Source organism: Lagopus leucura, unplaced genomic scaffold, assembly GCF_019238085.1.
Source record: "Lagopus leucura isolate 7727_CA_CO unplaced genomic scaffold, USGS_WTPT01 Super-Scaffold_100009, whole genome shotgun sequence".
Classification (NCBI taxonomy): domain Eukaryota; kingdom Metazoa; phylum Chordata; class Aves; order Galliformes; family Phasianidae; genus Lagopus; species Lagopus leucura.
Genome location: NW_024962266.1, coordinates 9,113,276 through 9,130,253, shown reverse-complemented (window position 1 = coordinate 9,130,253; position 16,978 = coordinate 9,113,276). Strand labels below are relative to the sequence as shown.

At 39.1% G+C, this 16,978-nt stretch overlaps 2 protein-coding genes across 7 annotated transcripts in view; one reads left to right on the top strand and one right to left on the bottom strand.

Annotated features, from left to right (window-relative positions):
• GPSM2 (G protein signaling modulator 2) overlaps nt 1-8,280 on the top strand; it is a 25,296-nt gene extending 17,016 nt beyond the window's left edge. For all 5 annotated transcript variants that reach the window (XM_042873233.1, XM_042873236.1, XM_042873234.1 and 2 more), the window contains 9 exons: nt 1-116; nt 1,079-1,234; nt 2,057-2,165; nt 2,413-2,542; nt 3,111-3,181; nt 4,476-4,652; nt 5,394-5,556; nt 5,674-5,891; nt 7,716-8,280. In XM_042873233.1, the coding sequence (XP_042729167.1) occupies nt 1-116; nt 1,079-1,234; nt 2,057-2,165; nt 2,413-2,542; nt 3,111-3,181; nt 4,476-4,652; nt 5,394-5,556; nt 5,674-5,891; nt 7,716-7,880 (1,305 nt within the window). In that variant the 3' untranslated portion in view covers nt 7,881-8,280. The remainder of the gene's footprint in view (nt 117-1,078; nt 1,235-2,056; nt 2,166-2,412; nt 2,543-3,110; nt 3,182-4,475; nt 4,653-5,393; nt 5,557-5,673; nt 5,892-7,715) is intronic.
• On the bottom strand, nt 3,178-16,978 carry CLCC1 (chloride channel CLIC like 1). Of its 2 annotated transcripts, XM_042873238.1 has the most exons (11): nt 16,692-16,976; nt 15,441-15,536; nt 14,460-14,567; nt 13,354-13,575; nt 12,148-12,288; nt 11,928-12,021; nt 10,958-11,055; nt 10,731-10,877; nt 9,926-10,219; nt 9,191-9,434; nt 3,178-5,538 (listed from the first exon to the last, which is right to left on the bottom strand). In XM_042873238.1, exons 1-10 carry the CDS (start codon nt 16,815-16,817, stop codon nt 9,210-9,212), a joined length of 1,551 nt encoding a protein of 516 aa, XP_042729172.1. In that variant the 5' UTR covers nt 16,818-16,976; the 3' UTR covers nt 3,178-5,538; nt 9,191-9,209. The 2 variants fall into 2 exon arrangements, with proteins under 2 accessions (XP_042729172.1, XP_042729173.1); XM_042873239.1 differs by lacking the exon at nt 3,178-5,538 and having other exon boundaries at nt 9,326-9,429; nt 16,692-16,978.

Genomic DNA, 16,978 nt, shown 5'->3' with positions numbered 1-16,978 from the left:
CGTCTCCTAATTGCAAAAGAATTTGGTGATAGATCAGCTGAAAGAAGAGCATACAGCAATCTTGGAAATGCCTACATATTCCTGGGTGAATTTGAAACCGCTTCTGAATACTACAAGTTAGTCGACTGCTTACATTTATACCTCTTCTCATAGAGTTAATTGCTCTTGTGCTGGTACTTGAGCTCACTGTAGAACAGCCATCTCTTCAAAACACACTTAGAAAAAGGCTGCGTTTGTTTAGTAAAAAAAATATTCTTTTTCCCTGCTTACTCAGGTTTTCTAAGACAACGTTAATCTTTATCTTTTTAGTTACTTTTAAATAGATACTTCCAAGCACTGTGGATGCCTTTCTTTTGATACGCACTTATTCACTTAATTCTAGAACCAGGCATTATTGTCTTAGGTCTTAGCGAGTTCTGGAGTGCTTGATCAAAGTGACTTTTTAGTACACTTGAGCTCAGTGGTTATCTCAGGTATATTCACCATCTGCAGTCAGCGGTGCGTATCAACATGGTTTTGTATACTTAATTTGTAATTAAGATTTTTCCTCTTTATCTCTAGACGTAAACAGCCATGTTGCTGCTGTAACTCAGAAAAATATAAGCTGTGCAAAGATGCAGTGTAGGTGTTAGCGTCTTACTTGGACTTCAGGGCTTGAAAATTGGAAAATATAGTGCCTCAGTATTGAGTAGATTCTATTCCACTTGTAGAGATGGAAGGGCTTGGTGGTTATAGGTCTGTCTTGCTCAAGTTGATGGAGAACACACAGTAATTATTCTAATGCTGATAATGAACTGTTTCAAGTACATAATACCAGCAAATCACCTGTAAATTATTGATGAAGCAATATATTAACATTAGAGCATGCAGTCTGAGGGCTGTGTGTGCTCTGCAGTGAAGTAAACAGAAATGGACTGCAATGAATGGGAGAGGAAGATGCCTAAAATCTCATAAGATTTTGCAAGATAATTTATTAGCTGCTAATTTGTCAGTCTGGTGTCCTAATCTATTTAGTTTATGTAAGAGATTTTTACTTGTGTAAGTAGTGATTTGTGAGGTGACTAACCCTTTCTTTCAGGAGGACATTACAGCTGGCTAGGCAGCTTAAGGATAGAGCTGTGGAAGCACAGGCCTGCTACAGCCTTGGAAACACATACACTCTGCTTCAAGACTATGAGAAAGCAATTGATTATCATTTGAAACACCTTGTGATTGCTCAGGAATTAAATGACAAGTAAGCCCTAAGAGATTGTTTAATGAGTATGATGCTTAAAGCAATTCCTATTACTTCACACTTAGCTGACGTTGTTCTGTGTATGATGTTTGAATGTGATTCCCTGCAGTACTGAGCTTGTTTTGAAATGGTGGAAAAAAAGCCCTTGCAAGTATTGCAGATAATGAATCCAATTGGAGGATAACTGATGAATGACTGTCTCTAGATCTTGTGTTCTTTGTATCGCCTTCAAAAATGAAGGGAAACACATATTTTCCTTGATGTGATTGTAGTAGCTTGAATATCTTCACAAGAGTTTTTCTTCTTCTTCTCCACAAATGAAGAAAATAAGAAGGGATGATGAAGGGAGGATAATCCAGTAGTAAATTATGCCTCTTCTAAAATTATTTGTAAAGCTTTTTTTTGGGAGGGGGGAGACGGTTGTTTTTGTGGTGGCAGTGGTGTTTGTTGTTGTTGTTGTTGTTGTTGTTTTTACAGCTTTTAAATGCACAAAACAAGCAGAATATGTGAATAATAAGCCACACAATCTGAGGGACAGAAAGGGGGTTGTGCAGTGTTCCATGTTTGCAAAACTATAAGGAGTGACTTAAATGGTTGCTGTAAATTTTAAAATTTAAGTTTTGATGAGACTTGCTCACGTTTACGCTTATACCAGATCACAGTTCTTTTAGAAGGTACTTAACACGATGGTGTTGGAATAGTTTTTGGAGACAGTCTGAATTTTCCTTGGCACAGTAGTATAATTCTGGTAATATTATGAAAACCTGACACCTAGCGTTCAGAGAGTGAAATGTATCCCTGAAGGTGTTCTATTTTTTGCAGAATTGGTGAAGGAAGAGCATGCTGGAGTTTAGGGAATGCATATACTGCTCTGGGCAATCATGACCAAGCTATGCACTTTGCTGAGAGGCACCTGGAGATCTCCAGAGAGGTATGATTGTCACTTATGTCTGTTGGCTGCCAGGTTTTTGCTCTCGCTGAGAGCATAGCAGAGGTTATGTTAGGTTTTGGTTTGTGCCTTTGATGTACTTCGATAAGAAGATGGTTTTCAAACAGTTTTCAACAAGAAAAACATTTAAACCCTTTTCTTAGAAGTCTGGGAACAAAGTTTCCTTTGTATTTACATATGTGTATGTATTTGTTACAGTAAAAGAACTGCTTACCTTATTTGGTTACAGGTAGGAGACAGAAGTGGGGAACTCACTGCTAGACTGAATCTCTCAGATCTTCAAATGGTTCTTGGATTAAGCTATAGCACAAACACCTCCATGATGTCAGAAAGCCACGCGGTAGATAACAGTCTGAATGGTACGTGATTTTCTCCAAATACTTTCTAAGATCAAACTTCAAAAAAAAACCCCTGATATTTGCATTGTTTTCTGACTATAGATGCTGCATTGTTTATTTTTTCCCCATAAATAAATGGTGCAGTGCTGGATCCCTTCAGCTCCTGCTTTTTTTGGAGGATTTCCGTTGTGAATCCGAGGTTACTGCCTCGTTTCTTCAGATAACACATCATCTGAAGTTTCTAATCAGTCTTTTTTTGATGAGGCAAATGTAGTTGTTTGCTGCCCAAATTGCATCCTTCCTTTTTCCTTTGTGCTAGTGTAAGAACAGAAGGGGTTATAGTTAAAGCTGCTTCATGTGATGTTTTTCTGTGTGAAGATCCATGCTCCATTCTGTCTGATGAAAGCAAGTTGCATACCTTACAGTTGTGTGATTTTCAAAGCTGCTTTTACTACTGATTATTTATTCTCTCGTGAGTTTGGAACTCAGAATTGCTTATCTTGGGCATTTGATGAACACAGGCACAGCTTTGAAGGTGACACCATAAACCTTAATGGCAAAAAAAGATGAACTTTTTTCCTTCTTGAAGGTACCCGGCCAAGGGTGGGACGTCGTCACAGTATGGAGAACATGGAACTTATGAAATTAACACCAGAAAAGGTTCGTGCTTTTTTATTTTTTTAAAAAAAATTCTGCTGGTGAGATTGCAATGAAATCTAAAGGTTTTTGTAGGAGTTTAATGTTAGAAATGATTCAGAACAGAATGCAGAAAGTGATTCAGAACAGAACTCCAAAGCTTTAGCTCAGTCTTCAAGGAGGAGTCTCTTTGGAATTCTATACAAATGATTCTAAAGGTAAGCTGATATTGCTATTTTTTTCCTGCATATTGGGGTATCTGCTGCCCATGTTTTCAAGTGATCCAAAGCATTCTGCCATGATTAGAAATACAAAATGAAATCTCTAAGCTTACATGGTGACAGCTGGTGCGGATGCAGCAGCACTGTTGCTTTGAGCACTGCTTTGGATACCGATTTCTAAAGATGCTGGGTTTTATTGCAAATGGATTTCCCTGCAGGGAACCATTAAGCTTTTGGCAGTATCAGCTCCATTTTCTTATTCTCTGAATGCGTTTGTCTGTGGTATCTTTCAAAAGACGTAGCCTGTGATTGTCTGCCCTAAATATACTCAAATGCTTCATGTGGATTTTTATAATCAAGTATTAACCTAGTTTTGTGGCTTAGTTCTTATAAAGGGCTCTTTTCAAGACATTCATGTAGTAGGTTCTGAAGTTTACTCCCTAAGTAAGGGAGTGTAGAACAACATGATGAACAGTAGCATTATTTGACTGTACAGGATACTGTCATCTTGGAGCTGGAACGTGGGTTGATCCCTCAGGCTTTAGAATGAATTCTGTTTTGCTGAAAGACTGGATTGTGGCTACAGGCTCTGATGCAGGGTCAAGAACTTTTATTTTTTTCCAATTAGAACAGTTTGCTATTGTAGAGGAAGTTATCAGATTTTTGGGGCACTTATTTTAGAAGAGTATTTAGGGGAACTCTGTCAGACTGTTTTCCCTACTGTTTTCAGTGAATGACAGTTAATCCTGTTTGCTCTCGTGCTGGCATTTTCTCCATTCTTTCTACAGTTTCTCTGTGGCCCTCAGCAATGAAAACATCAGCATGTTTGATTACACAGGCCATGCGCACATTTTAGTCAAATCAGTCATTGCATGATGGTTCAGTTATAAGACTGATAAGTAGCAGTAGTGGCCTGATTCAGGTAACAAAATCTCAATAATCACAGGTCAAGTAACAGAACAAAACTGAGGTTTATGTCTGAGTGGCTGGATAAAATGAAAAGCATAAAGCTGCTTCATTTTGGGGATGAAAAGAATAAATACACAAATAAGAAATAAAACAATATATGATGAAAATGTTTTGGTTTCTTTTTTTAGGTTCAGAACTGGAACAGTGAGATTCTTGCTAAACAGAAACCACTCATTGCCAAACCTTCAGCAAAATTGCATTTTGTAAATCGACTCAAAGGCAAAAAGTATAAAAATGGCACCACTTCCAAAGTTCTGCAGGATGCCAGTAATTCTATTGACCACCGCCTTCCCAACTCTCAGAGGGTAGGTTTGGAGTCCTCTCAGATCATAACCTTGATTTCATATAATTTTGACTTGACCAAAACTATGGAAAACTTGTTTGTGCAGATAACATTTTTTAGTTCTACTTATATATTTGAGTTAAACACTGTAAGTTGATGTAGAATCAGCCGTTCTCCTTCTGTCTCCTGGGTGGTGACAGCTGTAAGACTCTCCTACCATTGGGACTACTACATTTTCCTAATGGACTGTCTAAAATAACTTGCATATATTTTAATTCTAGCCTTTCTACCCTGCTTCTTCTAATTTGAAAAACGTAGCTTTTTGGATTCAGACACTGGAAGGTATAATTAAATGTATATTTTAGATTACTGCACTATTCATGGAAGTTGATTAAAAAGAAAACAACGGAGTCATTTGATCTCGCAGGGAGAAGAGTGCTTTTCAACACAGAGCTAAGGAGCAAATGGAAATTTCATGGCCTATGGGCTCTGGGGTTCTTGGTGGGCTTATACTAATCAGTGTACTATTTCTTTCTGAGAACAAAATCTCTTTACTAGATTTTACCTTCCAGAACTGTTTGCCATATTATAAATGTTGCTTCTTTGGATAAATCTCTGTCTACAAGAATGGATGACTAAAAAAAATTAGTGTAATGAATTTCAGATATGCGAATATATTACTGGAATCAAACTGCCCTGCAGTTGCCCTAGTTTTTAGGTACTTCTGAGTTCCAAGTACCTCTAACTTTTCTTTCCTCTTCAGAGAAACAGTCGAGAAACAGTGGCAGATGAAGGGTTCTTTGATCTGCTGAGCCGATTCCAGAGTAACAGGATGGATGATCAGAGATGCCACTTCCAGGAGAAGAACAGATTCTCAGCTGCTTCAGTAGCAACGTCCTCTACTCCACCTAAAACAATACGAAAATGTAATTTTGAAACTCAGATCTGTAGCTGACTTCAGTTCCTATCAAATGCTGTTTTGAAAAAGTATTTGAACGGAGAGGAGCTTCTGTGCTCATTTGTCTTCCTTCTTCTTCCCTTAGCCTTTTCTGCTTCCGTAGTCTCACCCCACACTGATGACTTTCTGGATTTACTTGCGAGCTCACAGAGCCGCCGCCTTGATGACCAGCGCGCCAGCTTTAGCAATCTGCCTGGCCTTCGTCTTAACCACCGCACCAGTCCGTCTGTGCTGGGCCACTTAATGGCCAGTAACAACAGAGAGCTAGATGAGGACTTCTTTGATATATTAATCAAATGCCAGGTAAGGCTGTGAGATTGCTGGGGTTTGATTTGTGCATCCTGCTATTTAACATCTTTGAGAAGGCTTCCATGCTTAGCACAGAGGTTTTAAGATAAATATGCATTTGGTAGATAAAGAACTGAAGTTAAAAAAACAAACAAACATGCATGTATGAAAATAAAATACTATGTGTATGTCATATCTATGAACATACATTTACACATATTTTAATGTATGCACTCATATTCTTATATGCAACCTTGTTACACACATTTTTATATACACATACCCTCACATACAGTCTTATAGGTGTGTTTATATACTTACAGCCACTGCATAATCAATTTAATATACATTATATAGTTATGTTAATATATATTAAATTTATATTAAATTCTATATTACATAATATCTACAAACAGTATATTTAATGTAATGCTATTAAATATATTGAATGCATTATTATATGTGTAATAATATTTCATATTTATGTGATGTAGTTATATTATTGACTTAAATGCGTAATATATTTATATGTATATATGTATATATATAAATATATGTATATATTTATATGTATATATTTATATATATACATAGTATATTGTAATTTTAAAATAATAAATAGTAATATTATATAATGAAATATATAATACAGAATATAATATTGCTGATATTAATAATTATAAAATGGCATACTAGATATAGCATTATTGTTATATAATAATGATATATAATATATTATATTATTATTATATGGTATGAATTATAAAATGTTATATGAATATAGTTATTATAAATAGAGCACATAAAATTATAATATGTTTGTACATATTAAAGAATATTTAATATAATACATCTTAAATGTATATTAAATTATCTAGTGGCTACAAGTCATCATGTTGATATGCTTGAGGTATGCTGAAACTGAGGGAGACCAACTGAGTCTGTCAGTGTGTTTGGAGCTGGCTTTGTTTGCTGGACACCTGACATACCAGGAATTCTAAACTCAGCAAATGAAAATTCAGTATTGAAGTTTCATTAGCAATTAGTGATCATCATTAAAATTATGGTAACAGTACTTCTTGGTATATGCAAGTGATTTTTCTGCTAAGTATAGCACGGTCTATATACCAACTAGACCAAATAGTTTAATGAAAAAGACTTGGATCTCCAAATAAAAAATTCTGCTACTGAGAACTTCAAAGGTAAGTTGTATTAGCTTTCATGGAAAGCAACACCTGGCACTGAGTCTAGAATTACAGCATTCATCAACCTGATGAAATAGCATCATCTATTTTAGAACCTTGGCTGATTTTCTGAGTCAAGCAAATAATCCAGACATTAATATAATAAATACTGTGTACTGTGTATATCCAGTCTGTAACACAAAAGGACACAAAGGTGACAGTCCAAGGCAAGGTGTGACAGGCCCTGAGCCTCCTGAAGTAGGTGTGAAATAACATAGAAACAGCTCAGACACTATATGCAAACTGCTCTGCAACCCTACGATTAAAATGTATCGGTCTGTTGAGTCTCTAGATGCTGCTTTTCCAAATCTGACAACCCAGTAGCTATTTTTCACACCCTTTGCAGTGAAAGGAAGGTTGACAGCTCTTCTATTACAGGAGGTCTTTTTAACAGCTAAGTAAAAGTTAGAAAAACTACGCTTGAACTTTTAACATAGTAATTTCATTTGAGAACTGTTAAGGCATAAGCCTGAAACAAAGCTTACAGTTTTAAATGTGAAAAGAAAACTTTTAGCCATTTTTTTCCAGTTACACTGCTTGCTTATTTCAGTATTACACACTAAATGTACAGCCTCACTGCTTGGTCTGTCTGTAGGGTTCCAGACTGGATGATCAAAGATGTGCTCCTCCATCATCTGCAAAAGGACCAACTGTACCAGATGAGGACTTTTTCAGCCTCATTGTACGATCCCAAGCTAAGAGAATGGATGAACAGAGAGTCCACTTACCCTCTGCTATAAAAGGACCGAGTTCTAGCTGAGGAGATGCACAGGCTCCTGCTGTACAGTAGCATCTTAAGTTTCATTTTGTTTGCTGGAAAAATGTATGTGTCTTTTTACAAAGGACTGCAATTAGTAGTTTTGTCTCCTTTACAATCACTTTTTGTACAGTAGCAGCACCACACTTGTGATTGTTAGTTGGAGTTGTGTCTTTGTATCAGGCAGCTACTTCTAGCTGTGTCTGAGATACAGATGATTACTGCATCTTCCTCTTAATTGCTTCTAGTTTATGAACATTCACAGCAGTTTTCTTCTCCCTCAATGTAATGTTATTGCAGGTGTGCAATCTCTACCACACCTAGTTTGAGACCTAGGTTTGTATGCTCTTTATAAGGATAAAGACTTGATTTTTTTTTTCTGATTTGTACCTCCCTGAAAAAAGGTCCCATTTTCTTTTATACTTTTTTTAATAAAAGTAATCGAGAAATTACTTCAGTACTGAGTCTGACTTTGCTTCTTCCAACCTGTGTTTCTGCATCTTGTTAATTAAAAAAAAAACAAAACACAAAACCAGAATTAACTAAATCAAAATCTAATCTGGTTTACTCCTCTTCACAATGAAAATACCCTTAAAAACATACAAGGTTTATTTTGTTAATACTTCCTTAAGTACAGAACTGCACTAAGTAGTGCAGGGAACAAGCAGAACTAGTTTCTAAAGTTACACTTGTATTTTAAGTAGAAGCAGTCAGTGTAATTCTAAAAGCTGAGGTACATTTGCACCACCACAAGTGTTCTCTGCACCAAAGGTCTCGCAGGGATGGTGAGCACTTCACACAGACTCCCATGAACAGCAGCTAATTCCTGCAGTACATGAGCTTTAAACATTCCAAATAACAAACATATGGCTGCTGCTTACTGCAGGACCTCAAACACTACTTCTCATGAAAACACGAGGCGCTATGCTAGGGTGTTTCTTGGGAGAAACAGCTCTAATGGTCAATGTTCAGCCTCAACAGACACCTGTATTGATGCATTTCTTGAGAACCCTTGGTACCTCACGTAACATACAGATCTAAGTGTTACACACTGCTGATTTTAATGCTGATGGTGGCAGACCAATCACTTAGGCTATTCACAAATCAAGTTTCCTTTCAAATTTTTAAGTATTATATCCCCAGAGAAGAATCCAATTTTAATTTTAGCTTCAGAGTGAAAGAGCAATTAAAGAATAGTTATGGAGATAGGCTCCATATAATTCCAAATATTTCATAATTACTGAAGATTTTACATTGTCTTGTAGCTTTGGAGCTAGCAAGTACGTGACAATTACATGTTAGACAAAACTTACCACAGAGTGTGGGGACTCCTCAGTCTCCTTCCTGTGACTCGCACGTACTGCTCTTCCTCTCTTCAGCAGGTCCCACTGCACAACTTTGTCCTTCCTCGTTTCTGTTAGGATCACTGCTTTTCGCAGTCTCTTCCTCTGCTTTATCTGTCCACTGCTTCTGATGCTCAAGTGCCTTTTCTCCGGTATGGGTTGCAGCTGGAGAAGGTTCTAATCTACGAATTTCAGCCTCAGGGTGAAATCTATTCTGTAAAAATTAATAAGTTATTAATCAAGCAACCCAAACCGATGGTATCTGTAGCTTCGAATGCCTCTCAACTCCAGAGACAGAACTCCCTCACATTTCCAAACTTCAAACATTATCAGTACTCCGTTTTTACTTTTTTTCCCCACAGGGAACCATTCCAGGGAATAAGCACAATCTAGAGTATAAATCTGTTTTTAATTTTCTGCAATTCACAGAGAAGTTTTCTTCTTTTCCCTTCCTTCTGTGGGTAACCTATCTTCCCTGACAGACCAACGGTCAAGTGTTTTAATTCAGGAGGTTCCTGCCATGGTTAACCATGGCTCCGTATTTTTCCAGAATAAAGCATACCCATGGTAATCTATAGCTCCTTACAGGGCAACAGCTACATCTTCCCCACCAGATTTGGGTGAAGTTTGTTGCTTAAGCACATTCTAGCAGATGACACTGAAGTCTATCAAATCTAATCCCAAGGAGCACCAAGACTAACGTACACCAGCTTCTGGTTTTTGAGACTCCTCTACTCGTGTATCTGGCTCTCCACTTGCACGCAGCACATCAAGACTGCTGCTGCTATTTCCACGTTTCATCTGAACATCTCCTCTGTTGTAGTGGCCTCTGTAAATGCTAGGAGTCTTCTGTGAATAGCAGCCATCGGATTTACTCCCATCATACTGACTGAAGTCTATTTCCTCCTGCTGACCGTCAGGTAGAGGAAGCCTCTTCTTCTGAGAAGGCATTAAATATCTTATTGCAGACAGTGATGATGCTGCACCATAGCAGAAAGCCTGGGGGAGGGAAGACAAAACAAAACTCTAAACAGTTGCAACCAACAGTTTTCACACAGAATGCAAAGCCACAAAACTGAAAGATACTGAAATAGAACTACTGATGATCAAACAGCTGCAACAAAATTCAAACTTTCTGCACAGTGCAGCAGCTGCCACATTGTAATTTATCTTTTTTGCTACAATAAAGACACAGAAGGGTCTCACTGCTCACTGCTTTCATGTACAAAACGCAATTTTGTGCATCGCTGTGTAATGACTCTTAAGAAAGAAATGGGAACAAAGTTGAAGTTAACTGTCACAGAGTCTAGGATTTCAAGCAGTTTAATGGTGTTTTATCCCAAACTGAACTTTAAAAGATTTTTAATGGAAAAAATTCCTTGTACAAATAATTTCACCTGTGCTATGAAATCTGTTCAACAGTACAAATAAGAAATAAATAATGATGCTTAAATAAATTTACTATGTAAAAATAAATTTGAGCTTCTAAATACCATAAATGCACACGAACCAGAATGAGCAGAGCCATCATGATTAGCACTGGAACCTGCAGAATCAGTGGTATCTCCTTCATAAGTGCTCTGATGAATTCACCAATACCTTGTCCCACATGCTTCAAAGGCTCAGTCACAAAGGTGGTAAAAGTAATAGCCAATGCCTGGAGAAGTACAAAGGGAAGCCTGGTGTTGGGACAGGTTACAAAGAAACACAGAGAGTTTCTTTGGGTCTGGCTTTTACCTTTGTTGGTGGAACCAGCAGCACAGGGTTTACTAGCAAAGTTTCGTAGTACTTCTGACATGGATCATCCTGAAATGTCCACTGTCTTCTGAGCCATCCTGAAGTCAAAGCAGGGATGCAATTTCACTACTTGCTAAAACATATTTTATGACATAACAGTAGTACAGGAAGTAGCACTTCAACTACAGATGGAAGATAAACCTTCCAGATACGGTTCAAGGCCAAGATTTACGTTCAACAACATGAGGTTAGCTTGGCTGTGCAGTTTATCCAGTCAGAGGGACGCAGGAAGGAGAGGGAAAGCAGGAAAGAAAGAGAAGAAACTTTGGTTTTCCTATGCTTATTCATGAAAGTTCTCTTTATTAGATGAACTTAGTCCCTAAAACTCATAAAGCTTTAAGTAATCTATGACACCAGCAAAGTCATATTGTAATCCACTGAAATTAACACAAACAGAGCAACCACAGCCTTTGAACTTCAAAGGTGAGACCACAACAGGCTTCATTAGTCCACCTGATGCAGTACTGAATAATAAATACCGGACAATAAAAAGCAATTCAGCCATCTCTGTAAAATAACAGAAGTAGATTGAATAGTTGCCTATCAATTGCTGCATTCACATGAGTGGCTGATGAGAAACTATCTTTAATTCTGCTGTCCTACCTTCAGTAACCTACACTGAGTGGTGCTGGGGAGAGCAGCTGGTGGAACATTCACAGGTCAGGTTCTGATAGAAAGAAGCAACTCTGTGACATGCTCTGAGAACATCATTTTTGATGTCAGCTCTCCTTCAGAGGTTAGAAAGGAACGTCTTGCGACGAGGAAGAATGGTGAAACCTCTTAATTGTGTACTGCTCAAGAACATTCAGCACACTTGCAATTCACAAAGAAATTAGAGTATTTTGGACACAACCACTGAATATTTTGTGATCATAAAAGCTACTAAAAAACAATGAAGAAGTGTATTTACCAATAAGGCTCTCTCTCCAGTCCAACTTCTCAGCACAAATGTTATCAAACTGCCCCATTTTGGCAATTTCTGCTTGATGCTGTGCAAAAGCCCGCTGCAGGAGAATCAGAAGTAATTGTGAATAATAAAGACAGACTAAGAATCATCGTGTATTACCTTAAGTTCCTCATAACTATCAAATGTTAAGCCTAAAAGCCATTAAGCTTTCAAAACAACTTACCTTATATAAGTAAAGCCAATTCCATGCAAAACTGATGAGAAAACTTATTAATAAAACACGTTTCAGCTGAACAAACCAGTGGATACGTGTCCACAGCTCTGTAGCTATTATAATGACAACACACACTAAGCACAAGAGTATCTGAAAAAGAAAACAGAACTATGATTCAGAGTTGGAATTTTTCAGGCTTACTCTGTGTACATATGAAGGAATTCCCAGCTTTTGTTTTTACAGGCAACACTTGCACAGAGCAGCTGAAAAACTTACTGCTTTCACAGCATACTTGGTGCAGTACAAAGTAAAAAAGCGTCACTGTTCTGATTATTTTGCTGTTTCTTCCTTATGCCATTTATAACATTACCTATTACAATTTATATTTACAAAATTGGCATAGTTCAGCACTTGAGTTGCAAAGCACACAGTATGAATCACAGAGCGACTGCTGCCACCTGCTGTGGGTTGTAGGAGATGGTTACGTCCTAAGTACCAGCAGCAGAATTTCAGAGAAGCACTTGACAGCCTTTTCCATCTGAGGACTGCTAGGACAAAAGTGGCACTGATAACAGCTTGCTTTTTCATTAAGCACAAGGCACTGCCCACAACCAGACAAGCTACATTCAAGGTCTTTTTAGCTCACAAATATTAGCATATTTTGTAAAGATTTATTCCAAGAACTTCAGCTCATCCTCAGTTCAGCGCTGAGGATGTCACATCCATTTTAAAGGATATGACATTTCCATGCTGTACAACAGTACATATAATTTTTCCACAAAAACTCTAACCTATAAAATCTAAGACCACAAATACATGCTTCTCTCAATAGAAATACATTCCAACTCCTATAGAAGCCAGCAGCAACAGCATCTATTTGAACAAGAGACAAATCTGGACAACTGACAACCTGTGCATTATGAATGTAAGTCGTGACAACAAACCAACAGAGCCCAAAGAGTCCCACAGCACAGTTACAAAAGACCAAAGAAAAAAAAATGCATTCCAGAAAAAAAAAAAATTGCATTGCCACAAGAAGAAAGTAAGACCAAGGGAATACAAAAGTTTGTGTTTCAAATAACTACCTGCCCTACAGCTTCAACAACCAAAGAGCTTATGACAGGTTTTCATGCAGAGTTAAGGTGGTAATACTGCTTCACAAAGAAACAGGAGAAAACAGTAATCAATACGAGACTACTGCCTTTCCTCTCTTACCATAAACACGTTATACAGATCAATTCCAAAAGTGTCTTCAAATCTCCAGTGCCAAGCTTTATAATCGTGGTGCTTAAAATTGATCAAAATATTGCTAAGTGCATCATCCACAGCACCTGGCTGCCACGCTTCCTCCTGCAGGAACCGGAGGATCTCCAGATGTGCCTGTTTTGTGAGGATAACTTCAGCATCATAATGCACTTGGTCCATGTTTCCCTCGGGCTGAATTAAAAGCAAGACAAAACAATTGTACTTCCAGTAGGCAACCTTTAACATCTATGTAAGAAAAATGCTATTCCGTTGCAAAATCCTGATTATTAGCCCTGATTATACACAAAAGCTGGCTACCTTTTGTGGTGGATTGCAGGATGAAGGCCTATATAGAACAAAAATGCAGCTGTTTTGTTTTCTTTCAACTCTAGTGCAAAAACCTATAAATGATGCATTGGGTCATCTGAGCCGTGATTTAAATTTTACAACCACTTCTCATTGACAGGCATTCAGGACTGACACACTATGGGTGCCACTGAACTTCTTCATGAGTGGGTAACACAGACAGAAGCTTCTAAATAGGGAAATAAGAAATGTTGTATTGCTAAACATAATGTTCTTCTAAAACATTAATTTTACCAATTGCTAAAAAATTACTGTTCTACCCCTGGATAAAATAAAAACTATCTCCAAAGGCAATAAAATGAAGAAATAGATGTGGTAATTCTTACATGCAAACTCAAAGCTGCTACTCCTAGCTGGGCACTGTGATCAGGTCTTAAAGAGAAGCCTACAAAGGCTACCACAAGCAAATACGGGATCTAGCTCTCACGAGTTTAACAGCTGCTGAGGTGAACCGGACAGGGCATTACTAGATACTGCTGCACCCCAGCAACAGACACTGCATTCTGTTTTCTCAAGTCATGCATGCTGCCCCTGGATGCTTTACAGAACAAGAGACCACTGTGCCTGCCGTGAGCAAACAGCACAAACTCTGACAGCAATACTGCATGCATTCCATCATTTCTAATTTCACAGTTCAGTTTCCTTCACTTTAATTTGAAACATGACAGAATGAATTCAAACTCGTTTTTAATCCATTTTCAGATACTCACAAGGCCAAGTTTCCTAGCTTCATTTAAAATCTTATTCAAGTACCGCTTAAAAATATAAAAGCTCCGGCTTTCACGAGATTTGGCATTCCTGTTCTCACATTCTGCAATCTGCAACATAAAGACATTTCCACTCATTTGTTGCTCAAACATGGTTTGGTTTATAGAATAAACAAATACCACCAACACAAGAAACTCACGATTAACAGCGTCACGTTTCTTTAGTTTAGCAATAATCCCACAGTCAGTGGGATCACACATCAGATACAAATCACATGCAGTTGCTAAAGAGCTTTTCACGCTGCCACTGCTTTCCATGGCATTGGCCAGTACTGGGGATTTCAGATCTGGTAGCGAAACATTTTGAATGCCCACGTCAGTAGGACTAGAAACACTATGGATCCGAATATCCTTAAATTTTGAGTTTGTACCATGTAAAGCATATCAAGTAGAACAATACCAAGATCCCATTTCACATGGGGTCTCCAAACAACTGAGAACTACACAAGCATCACCGCATCCTTCCGACCTCAGAGGAAGCAGCAGAGTGGGCTGCCTACAGGGCTTCTGGGAGCTGCTGCCACTGCACACTGCAGGCAGCCACAGGAGCTCTCACCTACAGCCCAGCCCTTCAAACGTACCAGAACTGAACACTCAAATGCAAAGTCAGATTCCCTAAGCTGTGGTGGCAGCATGAAGTAACACCACCACAACATTTAAACTGTCAGTGCTGCACATAACTCCTACCAGCTTCTGTACCACTACAGAACATTTCAGGAAACAGCCCTTAACAGACAGAGCAGTAATTTGGAACTGAAATCAAACCACTTTCTTTCCTCGCAAGTCACACAAAGAGGTTCCCTTTAAGTAGTGCACGGTTTCCCACAGTGAACCGACAATTCTCTATGCTACCTATGTCATCCATCAACTCTGCATCAGGCACAAACAAGAGACTGGAAAATACTCTGAAGTTCCATAACAAACCTTCCGCTGCAAAGAATCCACTTCCCTGGAACAACTTGATAAGTTTTCATTGATGATTCCATCCACTGTCTTATCCTCAGAATCATGATAGTTTACCTGAAGTTACATAAGAAAAAAACAACTTTCAGAATCCAAGAATTTAACCAACGTGCCATATCACACTTCCATAGACAGGTCATAGACTGGCAGGAGCAAAGGTGCTAAAACGAGGGTTGGTCTTCCGCAAACGCTCTCAGCTACATTCCATTGCTTCTCTGCTGTTATTTCAGGCTCCGAACCAACAGCTGCTTTATGCCTGTGCATGCTGCCCCCAGAAGGAGAGGTCTCACCCTTTCTCCTTGGCTGAGAGCTGCTGAGCACACGAGCCCCAGTGCATCAGATTAGATAAAGCTTGGCTAACCACTGACTCAGCGAATGAAGGGACAGCTTCCAGCCAGCCCAAATCCCCAGCCACGATGGCCATACAGCCAGACTTAAAGTCAACAGAGCTGCATTCCTTGTTGTGTGCCTTGCTCAACTTTCCAGTTTCCCCCTTCACCCTGAAGTAGCATCCGAATGCTTTGGGAGCTGTTCTCTTCACAAGAGTTACAAAGACAAATAACGCAGTTTGTACTTTATCAGGTTCCTAAAACAATACTCTGAAATACTTAAGAAGAATTATTCAAGACTACAAAACCAAAATTCAAAGCTGAAGAATGACAAGGGTGCTCATGCAGCCAGCCATAGCTTACAGTGCTCTATGTGACATAATGATCAACATGCGTCTCATGATACGTGGTGTTGCAGATTGTGATCCACCATCTTCAAATTGTATTTTCATATTTCATATTCTCCATATTCCTGGAGTACTAACAGCACAGCATTACTCAGTTCTAATCTTCCTTCTGAAGGCTCTGATGCCCAACACAGTAGAACTCCATCGAGTTTCACAACACATTCATACAATGGACAAGTTTTGCAACTACGTTACTGAGGAGTTCGGTAGCTTAACTCAAACGTCACCCATTAACCAGAGCTTCATTTTCAGATACATAACGCCGTGCTCTGGTGCCCAGCGAGAGCCACTCGGCGCAGCACTGCCCAGAGCAGAGTTACAGATGCACAATTTCTTTCCGTTTACAGACCAGAATGTATCTTTACGGAATGATAAAAAGAGCACAACTCCAATATTACATAAACGCGCGACTTAAGGGCTCCCCCTCAGCAGGACGCGGCTCAGTACAGACAGACTGACTCGAGCGCCTCTCGTACCTTGTAAGGCCTTCTCATCGTTCCCGACGCCGCGTCGTAGTTGAGCATATCGGTGGGGTCGATCCAGTCGTCGTCCTGGGCCCGGCCTCCCGCCAGCACGGCGGCGCACAGCACCAGCACCAGCATCGCTGCGCCCACAGCGCGGGGCTACGCGGCAGGGAAGGGAGGACCGCTTTCCGTGCGAGGGCTGAAATGGCAGTACAACCCGGAGCAAACGTTCTCGTCGCTATCACCGCTCCCGCTCCCGCCGTCTCGTCAGAGCCTCGCAGCCGGCCCGGCCCACCCGC